This window comes from Bos indicus, chromosome 10 (assembly GCF_029378745.1).
Source record: "Bos indicus isolate NIAB-ARS_2022 breed Sahiwal x Tharparkar chromosome 10, NIAB-ARS_B.indTharparkar_mat_pri_1.0, whole genome shotgun sequence".
Lineage (NCBI taxonomy): Eukaryota > Metazoa > Chordata > Mammalia > Artiodactyla > Bovidae > Bos > Bos indicus.
The window spans coordinates 37246760-37271260 of NC_091769.1; the positions used below are offsets into that span (position 1 = coordinate 37246760).

General features: G+C 45.6%; 1 protein-coding gene across 1 annotated transcript in view; it reads right to left on the reverse strand.

Moving 5' to 3' along the window:
• EHD4 (EH domain containing 4) overlaps positions 1 to 24501 on the reverse strand; it is an 86815-nt gene that overhangs the window by 39519 nt on the left and 22795 nt on the right. The window contains exons 2-3 of the mRNA XM_019968588.2: positions 22416 to 22592; positions 12696 to 12793 (exon numbers count right to left, since the gene is read on the reverse strand). Of these exons, the coding sequence (XP_019824147.1) occupies positions 12696 to 12793; positions 22416 to 22592 (275 nt within the window). The remainder of the gene's footprint in view (positions 1 to 12695; positions 12794 to 22415; positions 22593 to 24501) is intronic.

Genomic DNA, 24501 nt, shown 5'->3' on the forward strand with positions numbered 1-24501 from the left:
GTGGTTGCCAGGGTCTGCAGGGAGAAAAATGGACAATGATTGCTAAAAAAGTCAAGGTTTCTTTTTGGGATGATGAAAATGTCCTACAATTCACTGTGGTGAGAGTTGTATAACTCATTAATATACCACACACACAGACACATAAAACCCACCGAATTGTTTAAACAGAGAGACAGAGAGAATGCAAAACTTTTTTAAAATGGGGAAGAAGAGCCTTTTTCCTTCGCAGCTTCGCTGACAGCTACTTCCTATTCTTGATCAGAATTCCTGTAACGCACAGGGATAGAGCAGCTTGTACACGGGTCCATTTATTGCAGCCAAGTGTGAGTACACAGACTGGAGCCTGTGTCTCATTCATTTTGAATCTTGGCATCCAGGACAGTGCTTGGCACTCAGCAGAAATCAATATAAATGTGTGCTGAATGAATAGTCTGCGTGTACTGTGTGTGTGTGTGTGTGTGCGTGCGTGCGTGCGTGCTCAGTTGGTCAGTTGTGTCTGATTCTTTGCAACTGTAGCCCACCAGGCTCCTCTGTCCACGGGATTTCCCAGGCAAGAATACTGGAGTGGGTTGCCATTTCCTTCTCCAGGGGATTGTCCCTGACCCAGGAATAGAACCCATGTCTCTTGCGTCTCCTGCACTGGCAGGCAGATTCTTCACCACTGCACCATCTGATCTCTAGCATGCCCCTTATATTATTCATTCATTTTTATACCATCACTTCTAAAATAAAGGAGTGCCAAAAAGATCACACATACAGTATCTGTTCATTATTTAAAAATTCTTTTTCCACTAAATATTTTTTTAAACCAGATGATCAATTAATGTTGTCCCTTTTCTACTTTCAGAGAGAGATGATTTCAAATTTTAAAAGCTAATTATCCCAGAGGGATGGTATGGGGAGGGAGGAGGGAGGAGGGTTCAGGATGGGGAACACATGTATAATTTTTTTTTTAAATTAAAATTGAATAAAAAAATAATAATAATAAAACAAAACAAAACAAAAGCTAATTATCAATAAAATGATTGAGATACATGGGGAAAAGGTAGAAACAGTCAAAAATAGTATATTCAGTCTGTGAACAAATTCTGCATTTCAAATAACTTGACAAAAATTACCCGTACTCTGAGACAAAAGACTTTAAGAGGCAAGAAACCAATATCAACCAACACAAAAGGCCGATTAAATGCAGCCTTTGAAAACTCTTCGGCCTTCAACAACAATACATTGAGATGATGAAAGTAATAATAACAGCTAGCATTTATTAAGGAGAAGGCAATGGCACCCCACTCCAGTACTCTTGCCTGGAAATTCCCATGGACGGAGGAGCCTGGTAGGCTGCAGTCCATGGGGTCGTGAAGAGTCCGACACGACTGAGCAACTTCCCTTTCACTTTCATGCATTGGAGAAGGCAATGGCAACGCACTCCAGTGTTCTTGCCTGGAGAATCCCAGGGATGGGAGCCTGGTGGGCTGCCGTCTCTGGGGTCGCACAGAGTCGGACACAACTGAAGCGACTTAGCAGCAGCAGGCTGGGTATTCGGAGAAGGCAATGGCAACCCACTCCAGTACTCTTGCCTGGAAAATCCCATGGATGGAGGAGCCTGGTAGGCTGCAGTCCATGGGGTCGCTAAGAGTCGGACACGACTGAACGACTTCACTTTTCACTTTCATGCATTGGAGAAGGAAATGGCAACGCACTCCAGTGTTCTTGCCTGGAGAATCCCAGGGACGGTGGGGCCTGGTGGGCTGCCGTCTACCGGGTCGCACAGAGTCGGACATGACTGAAGCGACTTAGCAGCAGTAGCAGCAGTAGGCTGGGTATTATCCACTCCAGTGTTCTTGCCTGGAGAATCCCAGGGACAGAGGAGCTTGGTGGGCTTCCGTCTATGGGGTCGCACAGAGTCGGACACGACTGATGCGACTTAGCAGCAGCAGCAGGCTGGGTATTATTTTCTGCTTTCTAGGTTTTAACTCAGTTACACCAGCATAGCACAATAGTATGCTATTACCCTCATTTCCCAGAGAGACTCACAACTTTCCCATGGCTGCATGGCTGAGCTAAACTGGAACCCAGGAAGTCTCCTGCCCACGTGCTTCCTGCTAAAGGACACAGGGCAGCCTACAGGGACTTCAGTCCCTTGAGTGGACCTAGGAAAGCAATTTGTTTGATTCTGGGTTTACAGACTGAGTAATGTAGGTTATAAACAAAACTTCAAGAAAAAACATGAATATGCAGGAATTGAAATCCACGTGTGAATATCTGATGCTTGAAAGTCTAGTTTTTTCCTGTTTTATATCTCCTTTATACAACAGGTGGAAAATACCTGAATGGACAACATGGTCAGCCAAAACCTGCAAAACCTTGACCTGCCCCACTGTGCAAGGCTGGCACCTTCTGAACTTTCAGCCACTGGGCCTCCCAACCTTCTGAGACTGTAGCCCTCCCACCTCATCCCATCCCACTGAGCTCAATGCCTTATCTGTTTCCTTCTGGGCACTCATCACTATTTATAATGACTTTGTTTACCTGCTCTTCTTGTCTTACTCTCCCATTAGAATGTAAATTCCATAAGAGCAGTGACCATGACCATCTTTGGTGGGGTTTTTGTTTGCCAGTATTTTGTTGAACGAATAATAACTGTCTATGTAGGAGACACCTTTCTTTTAGAACAATTCAGGAACATCAGTGACCGGCTGGACGACCACACTAGGCTGAAGCAACTCCAGGACAGGGCTGGTACCTGGTACCTTGTTCCTCTTTATGCTCCCACTTCCCAGCTCAGTACCAGGCACAGAGGAGCTCACTGCATCTTGACTGAACTTGTTCATTAATGAAACACTGTCAGTGTAGAGGGTGGTCTCTGTTTGGAGTACCTCAAGGCTCCACCTTGAGTCCTAACCACTCAACTCCTGGATCCAAGGGTGAAAGTATAAGGGCATGCTGATGAAGCCTGCGGATGCCCTAAAGCTGGGAGGAGCCCAGGGAACAGGGAGAGGAGCTAATAGAGTTTGAATAGTCATAAAGCCAAAACCTTAGAAACACAACAAAAAAATCAAGAAACCCTATACCAGGGTGGGAGGAGAGGGAATTAGATAAAGGCAGTCAAAAGGTAAAAACTTCCAGTCAGTTCAGTCGCTCAGTCATGTCCGATTCTTTGCAACCCCATGGACTCCAGCACGCCAGGCCTCCCTGTCCATTACCAACTCCTGGAGTCTACTCAAACTCATGTCCATTGAGTTGGTGATGCCATCCAATCATTTCATCCTCTGTCATCCCCTTCTCCTCCCACCTTCAATCTTTCCCAGTGTCAGGGTCTTTTCAAGTGAGTCCGTTCTTCGCATCAGGTGGCCAAAGGAGTTTCAGCTTCAGCATCAGTCCTTCCAATGAATATTCAGGACTGATTTCCTTTAGGATGGACTGGTTGGATCTCCTTGCTGTCCAAGGGACTTTCAAGAGTCTTCTCCAACACCACAGTTCAAAAGCATCAATTCTTCTACACTCAGTTTTCTTTATAGTCCAATTCTCACATTTGGAAAAGCTTCCAGATGTATTCCAGTCCAAATACATGACTACTGGAAAAACTTCCAAGTGTAAGATAAATAACTACTAGGGAAGGATTAATGTACAACACAGTAGAGATAATTAACTTTGCTATATGCTATAAATGAAAGAGTTATCACAAGGAAAAAATTTTTTCTATTTCTTTAATGTATCTATATAAGATGATGCATGCTCAATAAATCTATTGTGGTAACCATTTCATGACATATGTAAGTCAAATCATTATGTGGTACTCTTCAAGCTTATATAATGACATATGCCAATTCTATCTCAACAAAACCGGGGTTAAAAAAAAAAATCCTGTAAGAACTACAGGATGGGAAGGTGGGGACACAAGCTGCACCTATAATGATGGTCACATGTCCAGTGAGCTCAGGTGACCATGTCTGAGATGCTGGGACGGTCCTGAGCTGTGTCTGTATTCTGTGGTGAACAGAACGAAGGAGAAGGGTACTCCCTTGCCTCCCCCTTTATTTAATTATTATTTCCACTGTTATTTATAACATTATACAAGCAAGGCCTGAACTTCTCCTAGGGGGTATTTGGCAGGCATTGGCAGGCGCCCCCAGAAACTCTCCGTGAAGTTCGGCCTCGGGTTGTGCAATCTACTTGAAGGACAGGCTGCCCCTGCTGCCTCTGTCCCACCCTGGGAGCCGCTGGCCTCTCCAGCCTCCAGCTCTCAGCTCTCCAGGTGCTTCTTAGAAGGACCTTTGCTTGGTCAGACCTGGCGAACATCTCGCTCCAGGTCTCGTCGCTCTTTTAAGGGAAAAGACTCGTTCCTCTGTGTATGTGTGTGTTTTCTGCTCTCGTGCTCCCTGTTCCCAAAGCCAGAGAGAGGAGAAGTCATTCTTCTCAGGACATCTCTAAACATTCTCTCTCCTGTCTTGGGCAGGCTTCAGAATCTGGTCTTTTGTCTTTCAAGTTCAAAAAATGTGTCAAGTAGGTGTGTTTGGACTTCCCTGATCACAGTTGGTTTTCATCATCACTATGTTTTCAGCACCTTTAATAATTACCAGTTGGATTTCCACACCCTGCTTCACATTCTGTCGATTCTTTTGTGCTATTACGTTTGGGTACCTCCGCTGTGTTGGCAGCCTGCTCACATGTACCAGTTAGTATTCAGAGGCCCTTTTTTAATTCTTGAAGGCTTTCCTTACTATACTGCCAAAATCAGGAAGACATAGGATATCTATATGTAAATATTAAGACATTAATCAACGATTGTGAAGCTAATGTTGTTTCCTATTATGTTATTTGAAGCCTGGTTAGATCTCTTCTGTTTCATGCATCATCATTGTTGATTGCTTTACTAGCAGGACATTTTCTGCCCTTCTAATTTTCACTGTCTTCTCAGTTCTATACACTGATTTATAAAGAGAAAGGCTTATAGAGAGAAGGGATTAAACATTAGAAGAGGAGGCCCTCAGACTTTCATTTGACAAGCCACTGGTTCTACGTCCTAGATCCGACCTGCTGGTAGATCTGTTTTCTGCTGGAAGAGTCAGATCAAGAGTTTTTTTTCTTTCTTCTTCTAGAGTTATTTACATTTTTAAAAGGGAAAATTGTACTATTTTTGTTATCAAAGTCAAACTCTGTTGAAGGCTATACAAAACCTCACACTCTCAGAAACCACAATTACTCACTGCTGACATAGCACCTTCCAAATACTTAGGTGTAAACAGATGAACAAGCATACCAGCTGCCACTTTAGAATTTTCCCAGTCTTCTCCTCATCAGAGAGGGACGTCATGATTAGAGCCAGAACCCAGAGGTCTGTACCATGCAGTTGGGAACACACTTGTGTTCATGCTGGATCCAAAATAAATCCTAGATGATGTTTAGGTTTAGCATGACACAGACAGTACTTTAGGAAGCAAACAGTTCAGGAGCTGGAATAGCAAGAGATTGAGAATGAAAATAAGGATATGTGAATAAATGCTCTTTTCTCATCACATAGAATCAAAAATCTGGGTGCCATCTTCAAGGCAATGGATGTTCTCAGGAGTGAACCTGGTCAGATTTCACCCACCCGCTTCAAGAAAAGAACTTAAAAAAATCTTAAGAATTTTAGAAAAATTGTAGAAATTTTAGGTAGCTTTTACTTCAGTAGAATAAAATTATTATTAGATACACATCAGAATATTTTTTAATTTATTTTTTTATTGAAGGATAATTGCTTTACAGAATTTTATTGTTTTCTGTCAAACCTCAACATGAATCAGCCATAGGTATACATATATCCCCTCCCTTTTGAACCTCCCTCCCATCTCCTGCCCCATCCCACCCCTCTAGATTGATACAGAGTCCCTGTTTGAGTTTCCTGAGCCATATGGCAAATTCCCATTGGCTATCTATTTTACATATGGTAATGTAAGTTTCCATGTTACTCTTTCCATGCATCTCACCCTCTCCCCATGTCCATAAGTCTATTCTCTATGTCTGTTTCTCCATTGCTGCCCTGTAAATAAATTCTTCAGTACCATTTTTCTAGATTCCACATATATGGATCAGAATATGATATTTATCTCTTTCTGACTCACTGCACTCTGTATAATAGGTTATAGGTTCATCCACCTCATTAGAACTGACTCAAATGCATACCTTTTTATGGCTGAGTAATAGTCCATTGTGTATATATACCACAACTTCTTTATCCATTCATCTGTTGGTGGACATCTAGGTTGCTTCCATGTTCTAGCTATTGTAAATAGTGCTGAAATGAACAATGGGATTCATGTGTCTTTTTCAGTTTTGCTTTCCTCAGGGTATATACCTAGGAGTGGGATTGCTGGGTCATATGGCGGTTTAATTCCTAGTTTTTTAAGGAATCTCCATACCGTCAACCGTGGTTGTATCAATTTACATTCCCACCAGGAGTGCAAGAACATTCCCTTTTCTCCACACCCTCTCCAGCATTTATTGTTTGTAGACTTTTTGATGATGGCCATTCTGACCAGTGCGAGGTGATATCTCATTGTAGTTTTGATTTGCATTTCTCTAATAATGAGTGATGTTGAGCATCTTTTTTGTGTGTTTGTTAGCCATCTGTATGTCTTCTTTGGAGAAATGTCTGTTTAGGTCTTTTCCCCACTTTTTGATTGGATTGTTTTTCTGATATTGAGTTGTATGAGCTGGTTGTATATTTTGGAAATTAACCCTTTGTCAGTTGTTTCATTTGCTATTATTTTCTCCCATTCTGAGAGTTGTCATTTCACCTTTCTTATAGTTTCCTTTGCTGTGCAAAAGCTTTTGAGTTTAATCAGGTCTCACTTGTTTACTTTTGTTTTTATTTCCATTACTCTAGGAGGTGGGTCATAGAGGCTCTTGCTTTGATTTATGTCATCAAGTGTTCTGTCTATGTTTTCCTCTAAGAGTTTTATAGTTTCTGGTCTTACATTTAGGCCTTTAATCCATTTTGAGTTTATCTCTGTGTATGGTGTTAGGAAGTGTTCTAATTTCATTCTTTTACATGTGTTCATGCCGGGTCCAAAATAAATCTTAGATGATGTTTAGGTTCGGAGAAGGCAATGGCACCCCACTCCAGTACTCTTGCCTGGAAAACCCCATGGATGGAGGAGCCTGGTAGGCTGCAGTCCATGGGGTCGTTAAGTCGGACACGACTGAGCAACTTCACTTTCACTTTTCACTTCCATGCATTGGAGAAGGAAATGGCAACCCACTCCAGTGTTCTTGCCTGGAGAATCCCAGGGACGGGGGAGCCTGGTGGGCTGCCATCTATGGGGTCACACAGAGTTGGACACGACTGAAGTGACTTAGCAGTAGCAGATGTTTAGGTTTGGCACGACACAGACAGTACTGTCTATCGTGCTGTCCAGCTTTCTTAGCACCATTTATTGAAGAGGCTGTCTTTGCCCCATTGTACATTCTTGCCTCCTTTGTCAAAAATAAGGTACCCATAGGTGCATGGGTTTATTTCTGGGCTTTCTATCTTGTTCCATTGGTCTATATTTCTGTTTTTGTGCCAGTACCATACTGTCTTGATGATTGTAGCTTTGTAGTATAATCTGAAGTCAGAAGGTTGATTCCTCCATCTCCATTCTTCTTTCTCAGGACTGCTTTGGCTATTTGGGGTCTTTTGTGTTTCCATATGAATTGTGAATTTTTTTGTTCTAGTTTTGTGAAAAATGCTGTTGGTAATTTGATAGGGATCACACTGAATCTGTATATTGCATTTGGTAGTATAGTCATTTTCACAATATTGATTCTTCCTACCCAGGAACATGGAATATCTCTCCATCTGCTTATGTTATCTTTGATTTCTTCCATTAGTGTCTTATAATTTTCTGTGTACAGTTCTTTTGTCTACTTAGGTAAGTTTATTCCTAGATATTTAATTCTTTTTGTTGCAATGGTGAATGGGATTGATTCCTTAATTTCTCTTTCTAATTTTTCGTTGTTAGTATATAGAAATGCAAGTGATTTCTGTGTATTGATTTTGTATCCTGCAACTTTGCTAAATTCACTGATTAGTACTTTTCTGATACTATCTTTAGGGTTTTCTATGTATAGTATCATGTCATCTGCAATGAGAGCTTTATTTCTTTTCCGATCTGGATTCCTTTTCTTTTTCTTCTCTGATTGCTGTAGCTAGGACTTCACTTTCACTTTTCACTTTTATGCATTGGAGAAGGAAATGGCAACCCACTCCAGTGTTCTTGCCTGGAGAATCCCAGGGTCGGGGGAGCCTGGTGGGCTGCCGTCTATGGGGTCGCACAGAATCTGACATGACTGAAGCGACTTAGCAGCAGCAGCAGCAGGACTTCCAGAACTATGTTGAATAATAGTGCTGAAAGTGGACACCGTTGTCTTGTTCCTGATCTTAGGGGGAATGCTTTCAGTTCTTCACCATTGACAATAATGTTTGCTGTAGGCTTATTATATATGGCCTTTACTATGTTGGGGTAGGTTCCTTCTATGCCAATTTTTTGAAGAGTTTTAATCATAAATGGGTGCTGAATTTTGTCAAAGGCTTTTTCTGCATTTATTGAGATGATCATATGGTTTTTATCTTTCAATTTGTTAATATAGTGTATCACATTGAGAGTGTTTTAATTCCTGCTTGATGAGAATTATCTATGTTAGCCAAGAAAGCTACAGGTTAGTATCTAAGTTCACCCCTTTTTTTCCTGAAGATTTTCTGTTAACTATAATTAAGCTGAGAAACATCACAATCGTAAGTAGTACGCTAAAAATTGCTCCAAAACCAATTACTCTAGTGGGTTTTATTTATAGAACTACCAAGGCAGAGATCTAGATATTTATTTCTGCCAATGCAGATCTTCCATTCTTGTTTTACTCTGGGTCATAGAGCAGGACCTGACTTCTAGGGTCCATGTTAATATTCTGTTGATGAGAATGCTGTGCTAGGACACATTCCAATTTGTAAAGATCACTTCTAGATAAGAGTGGGTTTGCCAAGTTTTGCCTCAAACCAAACACCCCAACATATGAATCATCATGTAGCAATGTCAACTGTTTTTCTGGTCACCTCTGACTTTGGCCAAGAGAAGAGCAATGACCATGAAATGCCATGTCCTCCTGGTAATCACACTTGCCCTCTCTACTCGACAGAGTAGAAAGGACGCAGGCTTATGATGGCACAAGAGAGAAGAATGAACAAGGAAGAAGGGAGCCACAGGGGAGGGGAGGCACATGACTAAACCCCAGGTTCAGGACTCCTTCCTGGAGATATACTCCCACTGGGCCATCTGGTTCCCAGAACTCTGGGTACCTGGGCAATGCCCTGGGGGCGCCTGAGGGCCACCAATGATGATGAAGTCAGCTCCCCAGCTTAGGTCACTCCTTCCCTGTTTGACCACCAGCAAAGCAACACTATGTTCCACTGCCCCACCCACCATCTGCCTCATTCCATGATAATGGGAGAATTCTGAGTGTGATGCAGTCAGTAGGTCTTCCTGGGGCTGCTCTGCAGTCACCCCATGCTTATCACCTCCTGCAGCTGCATGGTCTGCCCAGCATGTGCCCATCTGGGGCTGCACAGCCTGCAGGCTAGAGGGTGGATGGGGTCCACATAGCAGTGTCAGCCTGCAGCCACTGCTTGAAGCATGCATACCCCCAGCCTGTTCTCCAAAAGTGGTGCCTTAATAGATTTTGCTTTGTCCACTCCCCAGCTGTCAAGCCTGGTCGCCTACCTGCCCAACCACTGGGGAAGGAATTCTTACAAACTCTGTTAGGCTCAGCATCCTCAGAGAAGTGAGGGTGAGTGGCTCCCTGGTTAGGGCTGGGCTCCTGTCTGTGCATGACTATATGCAGGTTTAGCTTAGCAAATCCTCAGTGAAGAACACCATGCAGACACACAGCAAGGGTTCAACCTCTGGTGGCTGTTCTCATACTGCTATTATGAATATACCCTTTGAGGATATACATGTGTAAGAGGGACCTGCTTGATGACACTCTGCCTGTCAAAGGTTAATCCATCAACCACACCAAGGGACAGGGAGGAGGCGCGACAGCCACCCCTTTCTCTTTCATAGATGAAACATCCATCAGGGAGGCAAAGCCCCACTAGTAAGGTCAATGGTGGATGTTTCAAAAGTTCTGCGGGGTCACAGCTTGTCTCTGAGGCTCATCCAATGTTGACATCAAGGACTGGCAAAGGTGGGGCTGTGATTTACGAGCTGGAGGGACAGCAGCAGATAGGAACATGTGCGAGAATGCAGCACTATTTGCAATAGTTAAAGCTGAAGCAGCTTTAAAACAGCACACATTCTTTGGGGTTAATATGTTGAAACTGTCAACTAAGTGACTCCAACCAGCAATGATGCCACAGCACGGTATGGTACCAGCTGCTGCTTGTCAGGGTGGCAGGGACTGGCCGACTGGCTGGAACCATATGTGCTATTTCTGGGCATAGGATGTGAGTAAGGACTTGTCACAGTAAGTCAGACTAGGATATGAGTCAGTTATTATCAGTTATTATCAAGTGCTGAAAAGAACTGTCTTCAAGGCATCCTGAGTGTATCACATGCTAACTTTTCTGAAGGAGCTACAGGTTGAAAGACACTTAGAATCACTAAGCCAGGGAGAAACCCTGAAGAATATAGACAATTAACATTGGTCAGAGGCCTACCAGTAACAAGGAATGGATAAGGCTGAAGCTAAAATCCAGAGGTCCTAAAATTTAGGACCAACAACCAAAAATCAAGATGTATGGGATGTCCCTGGTGGTCCAGTGGTTAAGAATCCGCTTTCCAATGCAGGGACTCAGGTTTGATCCCTTGCAGGGAAACTAAGATCCCACAGGCTGTGGGGCAACTAAGCCCGAGCACCAGAGCCCACATGCTGAGGAGCCTATGCACTACAACTAGAGAGAAGCCCACGTGCCAACTAGAGAGCCCACACCCTGCAATGAAAAGTCCCACATGATGCAAATAAGGTATGATGCAGGCAAATAAATAAATATATATATATATTTTTAAAGTCAAGCTGTAGGAAATGTGCATGGTAATCACATTTCTGTTAAAACAGTATGTTTGTACACACATAGAAAACAGTCTCTAAGGAGCTGGAGAAAACCATTACCAATGGTTATTTGTGCCCTTTTCTGTAAGTGCAATGTTCTTGGAGGCCTTGGAGAAGCCTAATGGCCCACCAAGTCCCTGAACACATAGATGAAGGCACAGCAAGGCAGTCAGAGACTGCAAAATCAGCATTTCTCAAACGCCATGAGAAGGGAGGGCTGACAGACATGGGAAGCTCTTTCTTGACCCCTGTCACAGGACCCTTGCTTTCTGGCTCCCGGGTGTGTCCCAGGGCTGGTGTACTGTACTTCTGCTCCAGGAATGCTGGGGGAGTGCACTGTCTGGCCATAATCCTGTGAGTCCTGTTCAAGCGGGTGTGAAGAGTTACCAGTGAGGAGTGACAGCAGGAACTAATCCACTCCGGCTTCTCCCTCCCAGCAAAGCCTCCAGGAACTGCCTTTAGTTTCAGAGGCCAGGACAAGGGGAACTGGACCTGCCTCTGGGACCACAGGAGTCTCTTCTAGGGCCCTCCCTGTCAGGAATTTCCTCTCTGTAGATAAATGGTCTGCTGATCTGCTCCCGATAGCCCGTTCACCACGAGGGTAGGGGAAACTACAGGCCCATCGGTTGAACCACAGTGCATGGGTCTGGAAACAGTATTGCCTTAGCCTTGCATTGTGACGACTGAAGAAGCCCAGATGTCACTATTCTTTACAAGCGTTTTCTGTCTTTCACAGATTTCCTTTGAACACCTCATCGTCTCTCCTTTCCCATCCATGTATATGCCAAGTCACTTTAGTTGTGTCTGACTCTGTGTGACCCTATGGACTGTAGTCCACCAGGCTCCTCTGTCCATAGGATTCTCCAGGCAAGAATACTGGGGTAGGTTGCCATGCCCTCCTCCAGGGGATCTTTCCAACCCACAGATTGAAGCCATGTCTCCTATGTCTCCTGCACTGGCAGGCAGGTTTACCACTAGCACCACCTGGGAAGCCCAGAGCTTCACTTAGCTAATTCCAATTCATCCTCTGGGTTCCAGCTCCAATGTCACCTTCTCTGGAGAGTCTTTCCCAACAACCCAAGGCCAGATATCCCCCTTACACCCTGATAGACAGTTCCCATCATAGAATGATTATCCCAGCTCTTGTTTTCTATTTATTTCTGTGATAAAATAAATAATATCCATCTTCCTCATTAGAAGACAAGATCCTCCAGGCCAGAAACTGTATCTGTTTTTTCCACATCTCCAGTGTGCATTACAGCATCTGGCACCAAATATATACTAATACCAATAAAACCTCATTCAATGGAAGGCTGCTGCAGAGGCAACTGGGGTAGAATATGTGCCAGTATTCTGGGGAAGAAGAGCAGCAGGGAGGGCTCTCTCTCCTGTGGTGACTGGTTGGCCACCTTTATTTCTTGTCATGTATCCAGGTGAGTGATCAGCAAGTGATAGGCCCCCTCTTAAAGTCTGAAGATTTATGTGAGGCAGGTACTAACAGTAGACGACAATATTTAAAGGAATTAAACAGGGGCAAAAACCCTCTGCTGACATCACAGAGAGACTCAGCCAGCCCTGGGGGTGGGGGTGGGGGTGGGGGGACTTGGATGGGCGGGGAAGGCACTGACCTCGGCTGATGCGCTGTTTCTCTCCAGACAGGATGCCGGGGCTGTCGATTATGCTGATGCTCTTCAGGACCTCATTGGGCAGCTGGGAGCACATAAATCTGGAAGAAAGGGATCAAAGTTGGGATCAGAGTCTGTTCGTTGCAGATTGCTCTAATCTCATAGCTCCTTGGCCTCTCCTGGCTACTGACATCTTTGGAGTCAGTGTGATGGCAGAGTCCCTCAGCTCCACCTGTCTCTCCTCTACACTGCACTTCAGACAAGCGTCCTGGGCTTCTCCTCCCAGGGAATCCCATGCTTCCTTCAGGGTCACTGCCTCACTGGGCTGGAGTATCCTGAGCCCTGTCCAGCCTGTGCCCAGTCCCCAATGTGCCAGCAGAGACACTAGGGCCTGTTTTCACTGGTGCCCCAGGGACCATGCTATGGCTCCAGGCTCAGGGTGTGGCAAGCTCCTATGGGCAATACCCCAAATCCTCCAGGTGCTTTGGTGTCCTAAGAGTAGACAAAAGGGCAGGTGTGAGCAGGGCCCTGGCCAGGCATCTCCAAGTTGTCTTTGTTGTCCATCACCTCCCTGATACCACCTCTTCCTTCTCATCCCAATTCCTCTGCCATGCTTCCAAGTCAGCTCCTGGTGTTGGCCTTGGAAGCAGAGTGAAGTGGCAGGAAAACCACAGCCTGAGGGTCAGCAGACCTGGGTTCAGGCCAATAACCTGCCTGGACCCTGGACAAGGGCTTCCCCAGGGGAACTGGGCCTCAGTTTCATCATGTGTAACTGGAGACACTTGCCAGGGGCTGGAGAGGCTCTTAGCTTTGACACTGTGTAACTCCAGAGCACCAGAGGGACATGCTCTATTACTTCCATCCCAGGAAACCCAGGGGGGTCTCTGTTAGGAATTGTGTATGTTTTAAGCCAGAAACTAGAGTGTCTTTCCTTTTCCTGTATTGTAAATGGCTAACTTCAGTGTCTGTGTAGGCAGAAGGCTTGAAAATCCTCGGGGAAAACTCAATTCTTCCATTCAGTGGAACTGGTGGGATTACTCAGCATGTAAACATGCTGGGAATGCACGAGAGGGAGGCCTGCCCAGCCTTCCCAGTGCAAGTGTGGATAGCACAGCCCTGAGCATGAGATGGCATCACTGACACACCTTTGCTGAAGGTGCTCAGGACAAGTTTCTCAGACATTCTTTCCCATTTTTTCAAGTCAGCCCAGGAAGATGTCAGAATGATGACTATGATCATTTTACAGCTGGAAAAGCTGAAGCACATTGCAGTTATTACATGCGAGGCCATGCCTCTAATGAGTGGCTGGCTGAGGACTGCAGCCTAATATTTCTGATGTCAGTTGAGTTGAACTCAACCCCTAAAATAAAAACTTCATAACATCAAAAAAATAAGGGGTCAAGTTCATTTATGAGAAGCCCCTCATTTCTGATTTTCTCCTGTCCCTCCACTTTTATAAACCCTATTGTCCAACACCCAGACAGATCTGTGAGAGTAAAGTGCACCGGGACCACTAATTTCTCTGTAAGTTCACAGAGGAAAAAAATGCCATATTTGTGCCTCTGGAACTCGGGTAGAAACATTCTGAGCATATCTATGGTAGACCGAATTTCCTGTGGGTAATCTGGTCTCTTATCATATAGTCCATCCTTTTTATCAGATGGCTCAAGACACCTGGTGATGCTGCGAACACTGCACATATATAAAACTATTTCACATAAAGTACTTCTGTGAGAGGCTAACCTTTTTCCCAGACCACAAGTTCACACTAAATATCAATTTTTCCAAAACACAAAAGCCCTGGATTCTCGTGTGAAATTAACAGAGGGATTCAAAATTTATAAACCACCACTCCCTCTGTGCGGTGCAGAGAGACAAAGCTTCAGCAGCTCCCATGCCTCCTGATGCAACAGCAGAGCCAAAATGTGTGATCCACAAAACAAGACGATCCACAAAACATCACCACACAACGTATAAGAAAGCAGGCCCAGGGCCAGGAGCGGTGACTGCAGATGAAAGGGGGTAGAAAAGAAGAGGGAAGGGAAGAGGAGGAGGAGGGCGCTCTCCAGGGGCACCCCAAATAGGGTGACGAGGGTTGAATGTGCAAAGCTGAACTTTGCACAGCCCTGCCCAGTATGCACTGGGGGCAGCCTGGGGAGGTGGGCAAAAGAGCACAGAGCACAAATTAGCCTTCAAGACCCTCATGTGGGAGCACGGCCCACACTCTAAGGGTTAGAAAAACACTCGTGTTTTCTTAAATAGTTATACTATAATCATAAAAAACCCTAATGCAATGCTGCTAGAGCAATCTGGTCTTCCTTTCATGTTCCTTGAAAGGAAGGTGAAACGTGGGTTATTTATCGGGTATAACACAGTCAGCCTTGGGTCAGGTCTTTCCCACTGATATGTGTCTCCTGAAATGTTTCCAAGCACAGATTTGCTGTTCCGGGATGGATTTCCTACTTCTTCCGGACTTGTCTTGACTTGTACATTTCACGTGAAAGATGCAGACATGTGCCAGTTAAGCCCAGGAGCCTCACATAAGCTTGATGAAGTATGTCTCTCATCCAGGGCTGGTCTTATTTTCTGATAAAAGGAGAGAAGGAAGGGATCAAACCTACACAGGACGCCCATTCCCTGTCACCCCTTCAACCAAGGAAGGCTGAGTGGTAGTAGAGACAGGGTGCATAAAGGAATGGCCCAGCTCTAAGGTCTCAGGCCAGGGGCTAAGAGTCTGGCCACACAGTAAGACAGCACAGAAAGGGGATTCCGGTTCTTAAAAGTTGCCTCCAAACACTAACATTCCAATCCAGTGATCAACATTTTAAAAGAGCCAGGCAGTAGCTTAATAGCGATTCCATTTCCAGCGCAGTGATACCCAGTAGGCGCAGCAATCATCAAATGGCACAAACATCACTGACCACTTACTGTGTGCCAGGCACTGTCCTGAGTACTTTCCATGAACTCACATTAACTCACTCAATCCTGGCCACAACCTCAGCAGTGGGGCTGTACATCTCCATTTTACAAAGGACAAGACTAGGGTAAGAGGGGGCAAATGCGGCCACCCCAAAAATGTGTCTCACTGGCATGAAGAATAATTTGGACTAATTATTTTTAAGGCCCCTCCAAACTCAGGAAGCATCTTTGACCTTCCTTCTAACTGCCTAGGGAAAGCAGACAGAGGATCTGTTCCAGGAAGGGAGCTGTCACCAGAGATAAATATAGTATCAACGAGGTGAGGCGATAGGAACCTTGCACAGTTTTATTTATTAAAACTCCTCACTGTGTCCCATTGTCTCTGCACAGGCAAGCAAATATTTGTTTACCAAACATTTGTTTTTCCAGTTCCATGTCAACTGCCTTCCTCTTCCCTTTGAGATTCCAAACCACTGCCTCCAACATCCTCCTCTGTCTTTAACGGGAGATGGTATTTAGAAAGGGAAGGGCTTCAGCCATTTGGGGGAGCTACTCCATTTTCCTGGGTCTCTCTCATGTATGTACATAATTAAAGTTTTGTTTGAGTTTCTCCTGTTAACTTGTCTTGCTGCTGCTGCTGCTGCTAAGTCGCTTCAGTCGTGTCCGACTCTGTGCGACCCCATAGATAGCAGCCCACTAGGCTCCTCTGTCCCTGGGATTCTCCAGGCAAGAACACTGGAGTGGGTTGCCATTTCCTTCTCCAATGCATGAAAGTGAAAAGTGAAAGGGAAGTTGCTCAGTCGTGCCCGACTCTTAGCAACCCCATGGACTGCAGCCTACCAGGCTCCTCTGTCCATGGGATTTTCCAAGCAAGAGTACTGGAGTGGGGTGCCATTGCCTTCTTAAGTCAACTTAATTCTTAGACCAGCTAGATGAACCTAGAAGGGTAGAGGAAAATTTTTTCCTCCCCAGCAGGGGCACAGAAGGGTCACATGCCATAACTTGCCAAGTCACATAGCTGGTAGCTGACAGAGCTAGGATGCAGACCTGGCAGTTAGGCTGCTATTGTCATTTCATGCATTTGAGTCACCACTGTGTATCTTTTATCACACAGAGGGCAACATCCTAGAACACAGAAGTGATCTGCCACAGCCCTGGAACTCCACCAAAGAGGCCCCTTTTGTGGGACTTGCCCTCACTTTACTAATGGAGGGTGGAGCAGTGACTGGGAGGCAGAAGACCCGGTTCTGAACCTCTTCTTTCTCACTCACCCTGTGACCTCAGTCAGGTCTGAGCAACTCTATTGGCCTGAGGACTCCCAGGCAGTCCTTAAGGTTTGCCTAAGTTTACCAAGGAAGAGAGTATGACACTGTTCCTGCCCAGGCTCACTTTACTGATAAGAGTAAAATCAGAGAGATGAAATACTTCCTGAAGAGGCGCAGTGAACAGCACCCACTGTGCAAAAAGACTATGACAACTAACCTGCAGAAAGTATTATTACATGGTCCTACCACAAAGGCCTGATCTAAACTTCCGCTGCCCAGGAGGAGTTTAATTTCAGAACCAGACTATAAAAAGCCTGTGGTTACCCCTTTGATCGAGTCTTATGGAATTACCACTTTTGCAAGTGAAAGATGGCTGAACACTGGCAATCCCATGCAGCTCAACCTCCCCGTGGCCTTTTCTAAACCAAGTCTCCCTCTCCCAACCACCACAGGGGGAAAAACTGGTTTTCTGGGATGACAGGACCAGGGCTGTGTGGGCAGCTGCTGATAAAGAACAATGGCTTAATGACGCAGGAGCCATTGCAAATCCTGAGGATAAGGGCTAATAGGATGGGCTTCAGGGAGTTTATTAGGGAAAAGCACACCACCCAAAACAAAACAAAACCACCCTGCCCCCCAAACCAGTTACTCTCTCAGCTTAAAAAAAAAAACAACACAGTTTTGCTAGTGAATCAAGAGTGATTCTTGGCAAGAGCCATATTTTCCTTAATCTCTGCAGCTAAATTATCTGGTGGAGTCAGCATGCGTCCGGACCAATGCTGTTTACTTGTATTAAGTCAGCTTTTTAAAAAAATTCCTAGCAGTACTAAGTGACTGTGCAATATTCATTGTCTTTAAAAAAGTCCATTTAATGACGTCTCACTGAATCACAAGCATAGAGGTAACAAACAGTATAAGTACAAAAGTACACATATGTGTTCTATTATTGCTAATCCATTTTGCAAACTCAAGACAGTGGCTGTTTTTTGTGTTTTGATCACACCGTCACCCCCATCAGGCCTGGCTAAAATAACAGGAGCACTGGAAGTACTGTTCAGATTCCCTCAACTTAGAAGGAAGTTTCAAAATTTCAATCCCTAGGGCCAGTGATGAGTTATTTCAGAAAGAGAAACAGGAGAAGTAAATGAGATCAAGAACTTCTTCTGTGGAAGGTGACAGTTTAAAATTACACTAGCTCCTAAACAGAAAATGATGCCTGTAGCTATCTGGACTAAAAAAAAAAAAACACAAATACCACCATTTTCTGAAAAGTAGATTGAGGGAAAATAAAATAACTAATCCAAATGTAGGAAGAAAGGTCAGAGGCCAACCCGCCAACTCCTGCCCTTTCTTCAACTAACGAAAACATGCCAGCATCTCCCAGGACTCGTGCCCTGTGTGCTGCTGGGGCGTCCCTCTCCTGTGTGATGTGGAACTACCCCGACAACAGACTCTGAAACCTAAAGAAACACACTCCCTTGGAGCAAGTCCGAGACATGCTTGCCTGTGGAATTTTCTTCTAAAGTAAAGCAGAATGGTGAAGTCTCAGAATGTCTCATGAACATATTTTAGAACTCTCTGTTCTAAACGCAGCTTCTCTTTATTGTTCAAGTATGCGTGCTTGTGCTCAGCCGAGTCCAACTCTTGGCAACCCCATGGACTGTAGCCCACCGGCCTCCTCTGTCCGTGGGGTTTTCCAGGCAAGAATATTGGAGTGGGTTGCCATCTCCTCTTCCAGGGGATCTTCCTGACCCTGGGATAGAACCCTCAACTCTTGCATCTCCTGAATTAGAAGTGGATTCTTTACCACTGCACCACCTGGGGATCCATTCAAGTATGAAATTTCTATACTTCCAAACTGTCTTTGGGGGAATTTGTCTTCATTTCTCAGGAGTCCACTGAAAACTCCTAGAAACCAGCATTAGAGATTGAGGCTCAGCTCCACTGGTTTGCTTATTGCTTCCAGGCTGGTACCATCTTACAAAGAACCCAACTCTTTTAAAGATGCCCCAAGGGGCAGATGCCCAAGCCCTGTAATGGGAGGGCCAGAATAATGAGACCTATCCTGTGGGGGTGGAGGAATCAGTGTTGCTCAATGAGGTAGGGAGTAAAAGTTCTTCATAGCAGACAACCAATTCTATTTCCTGTCAAGTCTGGTTTTTGACCTAGTTCCCAGAAAGTATGCTAAGTAAAAATAAGTTTGCCTGCTTTTAGAGCTAAGCCTGCTGCTGTTCCCAAAGGGATGCTATAATTACGTATACAATCTAAATGACACACCATACTAAGTGAGTCTCTTCTTTGTGCCAGTACTGGGAGAAATAGCAGCATTGCCATGTATACATACAACTTAATCAGGCTACTTACTCTTAAATACACTATTAATTTCCAGGTGGTACATCCACGACAGGTTTCTCAGGTAACTCAGCGGTAAAGAATCTGCCTGCCAATGCAAGAGTTGCAGGAGACTCGGGTTTGATCCCTGGTTCAGGAAGACCCCCTGGAGGAAATGGCAGTCCACTCCAATATTCTTGCTGGGACAATCCTATGGACAGAAGTGCCTGGTGGGTTACAGTCCAGAGTTGGACACAACTGAGTGGCTGAGCATACACACACACCCCTGACATGTGAGCCTCATGTGTACATGGTCACCAGGTGGCTAGAAGGATAGAAACTCTTCTTTGCTGGTGTTTTGTGAGATGCAGGGTGGTAGATAAAAGGGAAGAGGGAACCTGAGTTCTAGCCCTGTCTCTGCCTTTTCTTGAGCAAGTCATTTTACTTCTTTACTCTCAGTTTTCTCATCTGTAAAATGGCCCTAGTATCATCCGTTTTATTAGCCATGAAAAGAAGGTGTATGTGAAATTATTAATCAATGATTTAGGTCCCTGAATATTCATTGCAAGGACTGATGCTGAAGCTCCAATACTTTGCCCACCTGATGCAAAGAACCAACTGACTGGAAAAGACCCCAGTGCTGGAAAAGATTGAAGGCAGGAGGAGAAGGGAGCAACACAGGATGAGATGGTTGGATGGCATTACCGACTCAATGGACATGAGTCTGAGCAAGCTGAGAGACAGCGAAGGACAGGAAAGCCTGGCGTGCTGCAGTCCAGGGGGTTGCAAAGAGTCGGACACAACTTAGTGACTGAACAACAAATTTGAGACATAATTATTATAATCTTTATCATTGCTGGCAGGCTACATAAAGGGTAGCCTTGAATGTTAGATAGAGGAGAGAAGACAGTGATTCTCAAAGTCCTCCCATTTGGCTGCCGAGTACAGTGGTCACTAGCAGGCCTGGGCCAGACGGCCTCAGTTCCATCCCAGAACTGCCACTTAGCAGTCGAGTGGCCCAGTGGAAGCTAAATGGGCCTCTATGTCTCAATTCCTTCTCTTTACATCGGGGAAAACAGTCGCACCTATGTCACAGGTTTTTTGTGAGAATTTAGAGCTAATTTACCAGTAAAGTTTAGATAGATAGTAAATGCCATATAATTATTTGCTATTCCTTTTCTATGTACTCTGAATTCAATTAACACTTATTTTCAGCAAGTTTTAAATTCTGAGATAAAAAATCTTGCCATTTAGAACCTTTCCTGAAAGCTTGTCTTCCATACTCATCTGTTGTATGCTTGTGATTTGAGAAAAAATAAATATGTTAGGGAAGTAAATCATTTGCCAAAATAAAGCCAACAGCCATTCTCCCTTGTTTTTCCCTTCTAAATATAGACTTTATAAAATGGGAATTTGAAAAAGGTGGCAGCTTATTTCTTTCTTAAGCCTCTGTCAGGCAAAAAGAGAGTAAGACTAAGGATAGTAGTAATGGAACCAAGGGACTCCAGGTAGACTTTCACGGAGAAGGATCCTGTGCCCTGCACTTGCCAGGGCCTCTGGAATCTTCTAGGGCCAGTTCTGGGACAGGAAAGCTGGCTGTTGCCTGCCCCGTGACCACGGCCCCTGGGAGGCCTGGCTGGGGGAGCTTCTTGTCCCACTCCCCCACAGCTGTGATCCACTCGTCCTGAGAGACCCCTGGGGTTCACCCTCCAAGGCTCAAGCCCTACTTGTCCTACAAGGAGACATGGTGGTGCAAGCAAGGTTGCTCTGGAGTTGAGAAGCGTGCTTCTTCTAGAGGAGAAACTCTTAAGGTGGAAAAAATCATCTGGACAGTGCTGTCAGTCACCATGAGCAGCAGGACGGGATTTCTCTGTGACTCCATCTACATCATCTGTATATTTCTATTTAATCCTGCTTCCGAGCTCTCTTGCTGCCATTTGGACGCCTTCTTTGATTTGCTCTGGGAGCATAAATTAGCTCTTAGGCGAGAGTACCGATCCCTAGAGTTGAGTTTTTCACAGGGGGCACCTTTGGAGGTTGCCTGGGCCACTCTTGGCAGACCCACTGCACAGCACTCTGGCACATCATTCATTTCATGGTCCTTGTGAACGGCACTCCTGGAGTTGTGCAATCAGGCGCAACTCTCAGCCTCTGGGAGAACAGCTGTCAGCTGGGAGGATTTGTTCCTTTTTTTAATCTAAAAAGCAGAAGTGTAGTTTCAAGTCTTTCATCTGTCATCTCTACTTCCACGCTCCCTAAAGGCGTTTGGAAGACCACTCCCTGGTGCTGAACCTCCCATAGCCCACTCCCTGCAACTAAAGAGACTCACGTGGTAGACTCATAAAAGAGGGAAATGGGGGAGTGAGGGGAACTCAAAGAAGAAAGAGAAAGGGTTTTTTTAAAAAAATAGGCTAGGAGTGACAAAAAGGAAGAAGGAGGGGGAGGTAGGAGCAGGGGGTGCCTGAAAGCACAGAGCCAGGAGAACCCGCGGGCTTGTCCTCTGTTCTAGACCTCACTGCGTCTTGAGAACTCTGCAGAAAGGCAGTACAAATACAACACTGCTGCAATCCAGACAGAGCCCCAGCTATCCTACAACTCACCTCTGTGAAATAACGACCATGCAACAAATGTAATGTTTGACTGTCCTGCCTGTTTCTCCTGCCTGGCTCTAATGAATCAGGATGCAGCTCAAAGCATGGGACTGGGAAGCCAAAGGGACATCCAGCGAGGTGGGGTGACTGGTCCTGGAATAATCAAGATTAAATCTGGGTGTCGGGAGAACTTCAGTGGCCCTCTGGGCTTAGTTCTCTGTGTAGGAGGTCCTGGCACACAATGCCCAAGAGTTAGCCATCCAGCCACCATGTAATGTGGCCAGCATGGGGAGCTCACTACCCCACAAGGCAACCTGATCCTTTCCCGTGAGGTTCAGATGATTAGAAATTTGTTCCTTATACTGTGTGGCCCTGCAACGTCCAATCCTGGGCCTTAGCTCTGCCCTCTGAAGCCACCCAGAGCAGGTAGAAATGATCACTTCCTAAGAGAATCTCCCCAATATTTGTATATGATAAGCGTATTGTCTTATAACTTCTTTTTTTTCAGAACACACATACTCTGTTTTTCTGGTTTTGAACTGTTACACATAATTGGCAAGGATTCAAAGAACAGCTTTAAACTACCGGTCCAAAGATGGCGGTCTGCCGGTCCTTACCGATTGAGGAAAGCGTTTCCAAAGCGACCAAGCTTTCGAAAGGGCTTCTTGGGGTCCACGACTAAAGCGTTCCCTGGGGTGTTGCCCTCGGTTTCCCCATACATCACAGCGATGAAGGAGTCGGTGGTGGGCTCTGGCCCGATCCTCATGCCTGGGAAGTCTTGCTCCAGTAAGTATCTGAGAGAGGCGGAAAAAAAAAAAAAGACAAGCTTAGCATGGTGTCACAAAGCAGGGGCTAAAAAGCTTGCTGGGGCCACTAACTTGGAACAGAATCATTAAAAAACCCAGAATATAACCCCCGAGGAAAAAGGGAATGATTGGCATTGTACTCTTTTGCAAATAACGAATTTTCAAAGTTTAAAATCTGCAGACCTACTTTCTCTCCAGTGTAAGGAGCCTAGTGAAGAGGAGGACATGTTGCAGACTTGCTGGGCTTCTCAAAGCGGACCTTAGCTCAGCACAGCATTCCCGGTCACGGTTCCATTGGCACAATAGCTACTACTCCAGAGAAGAGGACCCAGTCAGCTCCTAGGCATCCTGGAAGACCCCGCTCAGGTCCACCTCCTTTAGGGAAGTGTCCCTGTCCCTCGAGCATGTTGGGGTCACCTACTCTGTGGGCCCTGGGCACCCTGTGCCTGCAGACATCACTATGGATGCTGCACTTCTCTGTTCGTGGGTCTTGAAGGCAGGCCCATGTCTATGGCCAGATGTATTAATATTAATACATTCCCAGCACCCAGCACCATGCCTGCCCACAGAGGGCACCCAATGCGGCAAATGAAATAAGGAACCACCTCCTTCCTGGTCCCTGGCAATCAATGTGGCCCCACATCCTCTCTTGAGCATTTTACAGCTCCCTTGGGATCCTGGAGGTGATAACCATGGAAGACAATCTCTAAAGAATTCAGTAGCAACCCAGAGGCTGATAAGAGGAGGGCTCGGATTAGGTATTACCAGGGCTAGCCCTAGCTCTCTGTGCAAATTGGAAAAAGATGCCCCTTCCTTTAGGCAAACCCAGCCCTGCACCACAACTCACAGCTTGGTGAGCAGAACTCTAAGCTGGATTTTACCCTTCTATGTCCTGTTGCCCAGTACAACCAGTTGCCCAGTTTAACCAGTATACAGTGACCCTGGCAGACGCCATTGAGGGGTCTCGTTCAGGGGCTGAGGAGACAAATTGGTGTGCTACAGCAGCAGCCTCCAACCTTTTTGGCACCAGGAAGCAATTTCGTGGAAGACAATTTTTCTATGGAAGGTGGTGGGGAGGGGGGATGGTTTTGGGATGATTCAAGTGCATTACATTTATTGTACACTTTATTTCTATTATTAGTACATTAGCTCCACCTCAGATCATGAGGCATTAGATATTGGAGGCTGGGGATCCCTGTGCTAGACTGACATGGCTGGGGTGGGGCAAGGGAGCCAGAGGTAGAGTGATGGGGAAAGTGCGCCTTCTGTGGGAAATGGCTGTGTCCCAGCATGCTTCCTGGCCACCCCCACCAGCACATCATTCAGCAGCAGCCACACAGAGCCCCTCCCTCCCTCCCCACCAAGATTCCCTTTCCGTGATGGAGGAACACACTTAGGTGTGTTTATCATATATGGAATGGCGGGAGGTGGAGGGGGTGGGGGGACCACTCCCTCCTTTCTTTGCAACCAAGGAGAACATAAAGGAGGGAGGTTTTGGAATACTTTTTACTCATTATCAAGCAACAAATAGAAGCACAACACCTTCAGAGGACACTTGGCAGGGACAGTGAATGGGGACCAGGGGTGGGGACAGTGGAAGAGAATCCCTGCTTGAGGTGACAGAGCTGTGTCCCTACTTTGCCTCACCCTGGGAGGAGGCTTAAGGACAGAAACCTGTACAACATTTTCCAGCTCCCCATTCCTACGGCTCACAGTCTCAGTTCAGCTCAGTTCAGTCACTCAGTCGTGTCTGACTCTTTGCAACCCCATGAATCATAGCACACCAGGCCTCCCTGTCCATCACCAACTCCTGGAGTTTACTCAAACTCACGTCCATCAGGTCGGTGATACCATCCAGCCATCTCATCCTCTGTCGTCCCCTTCTCCTCCTGCCCTC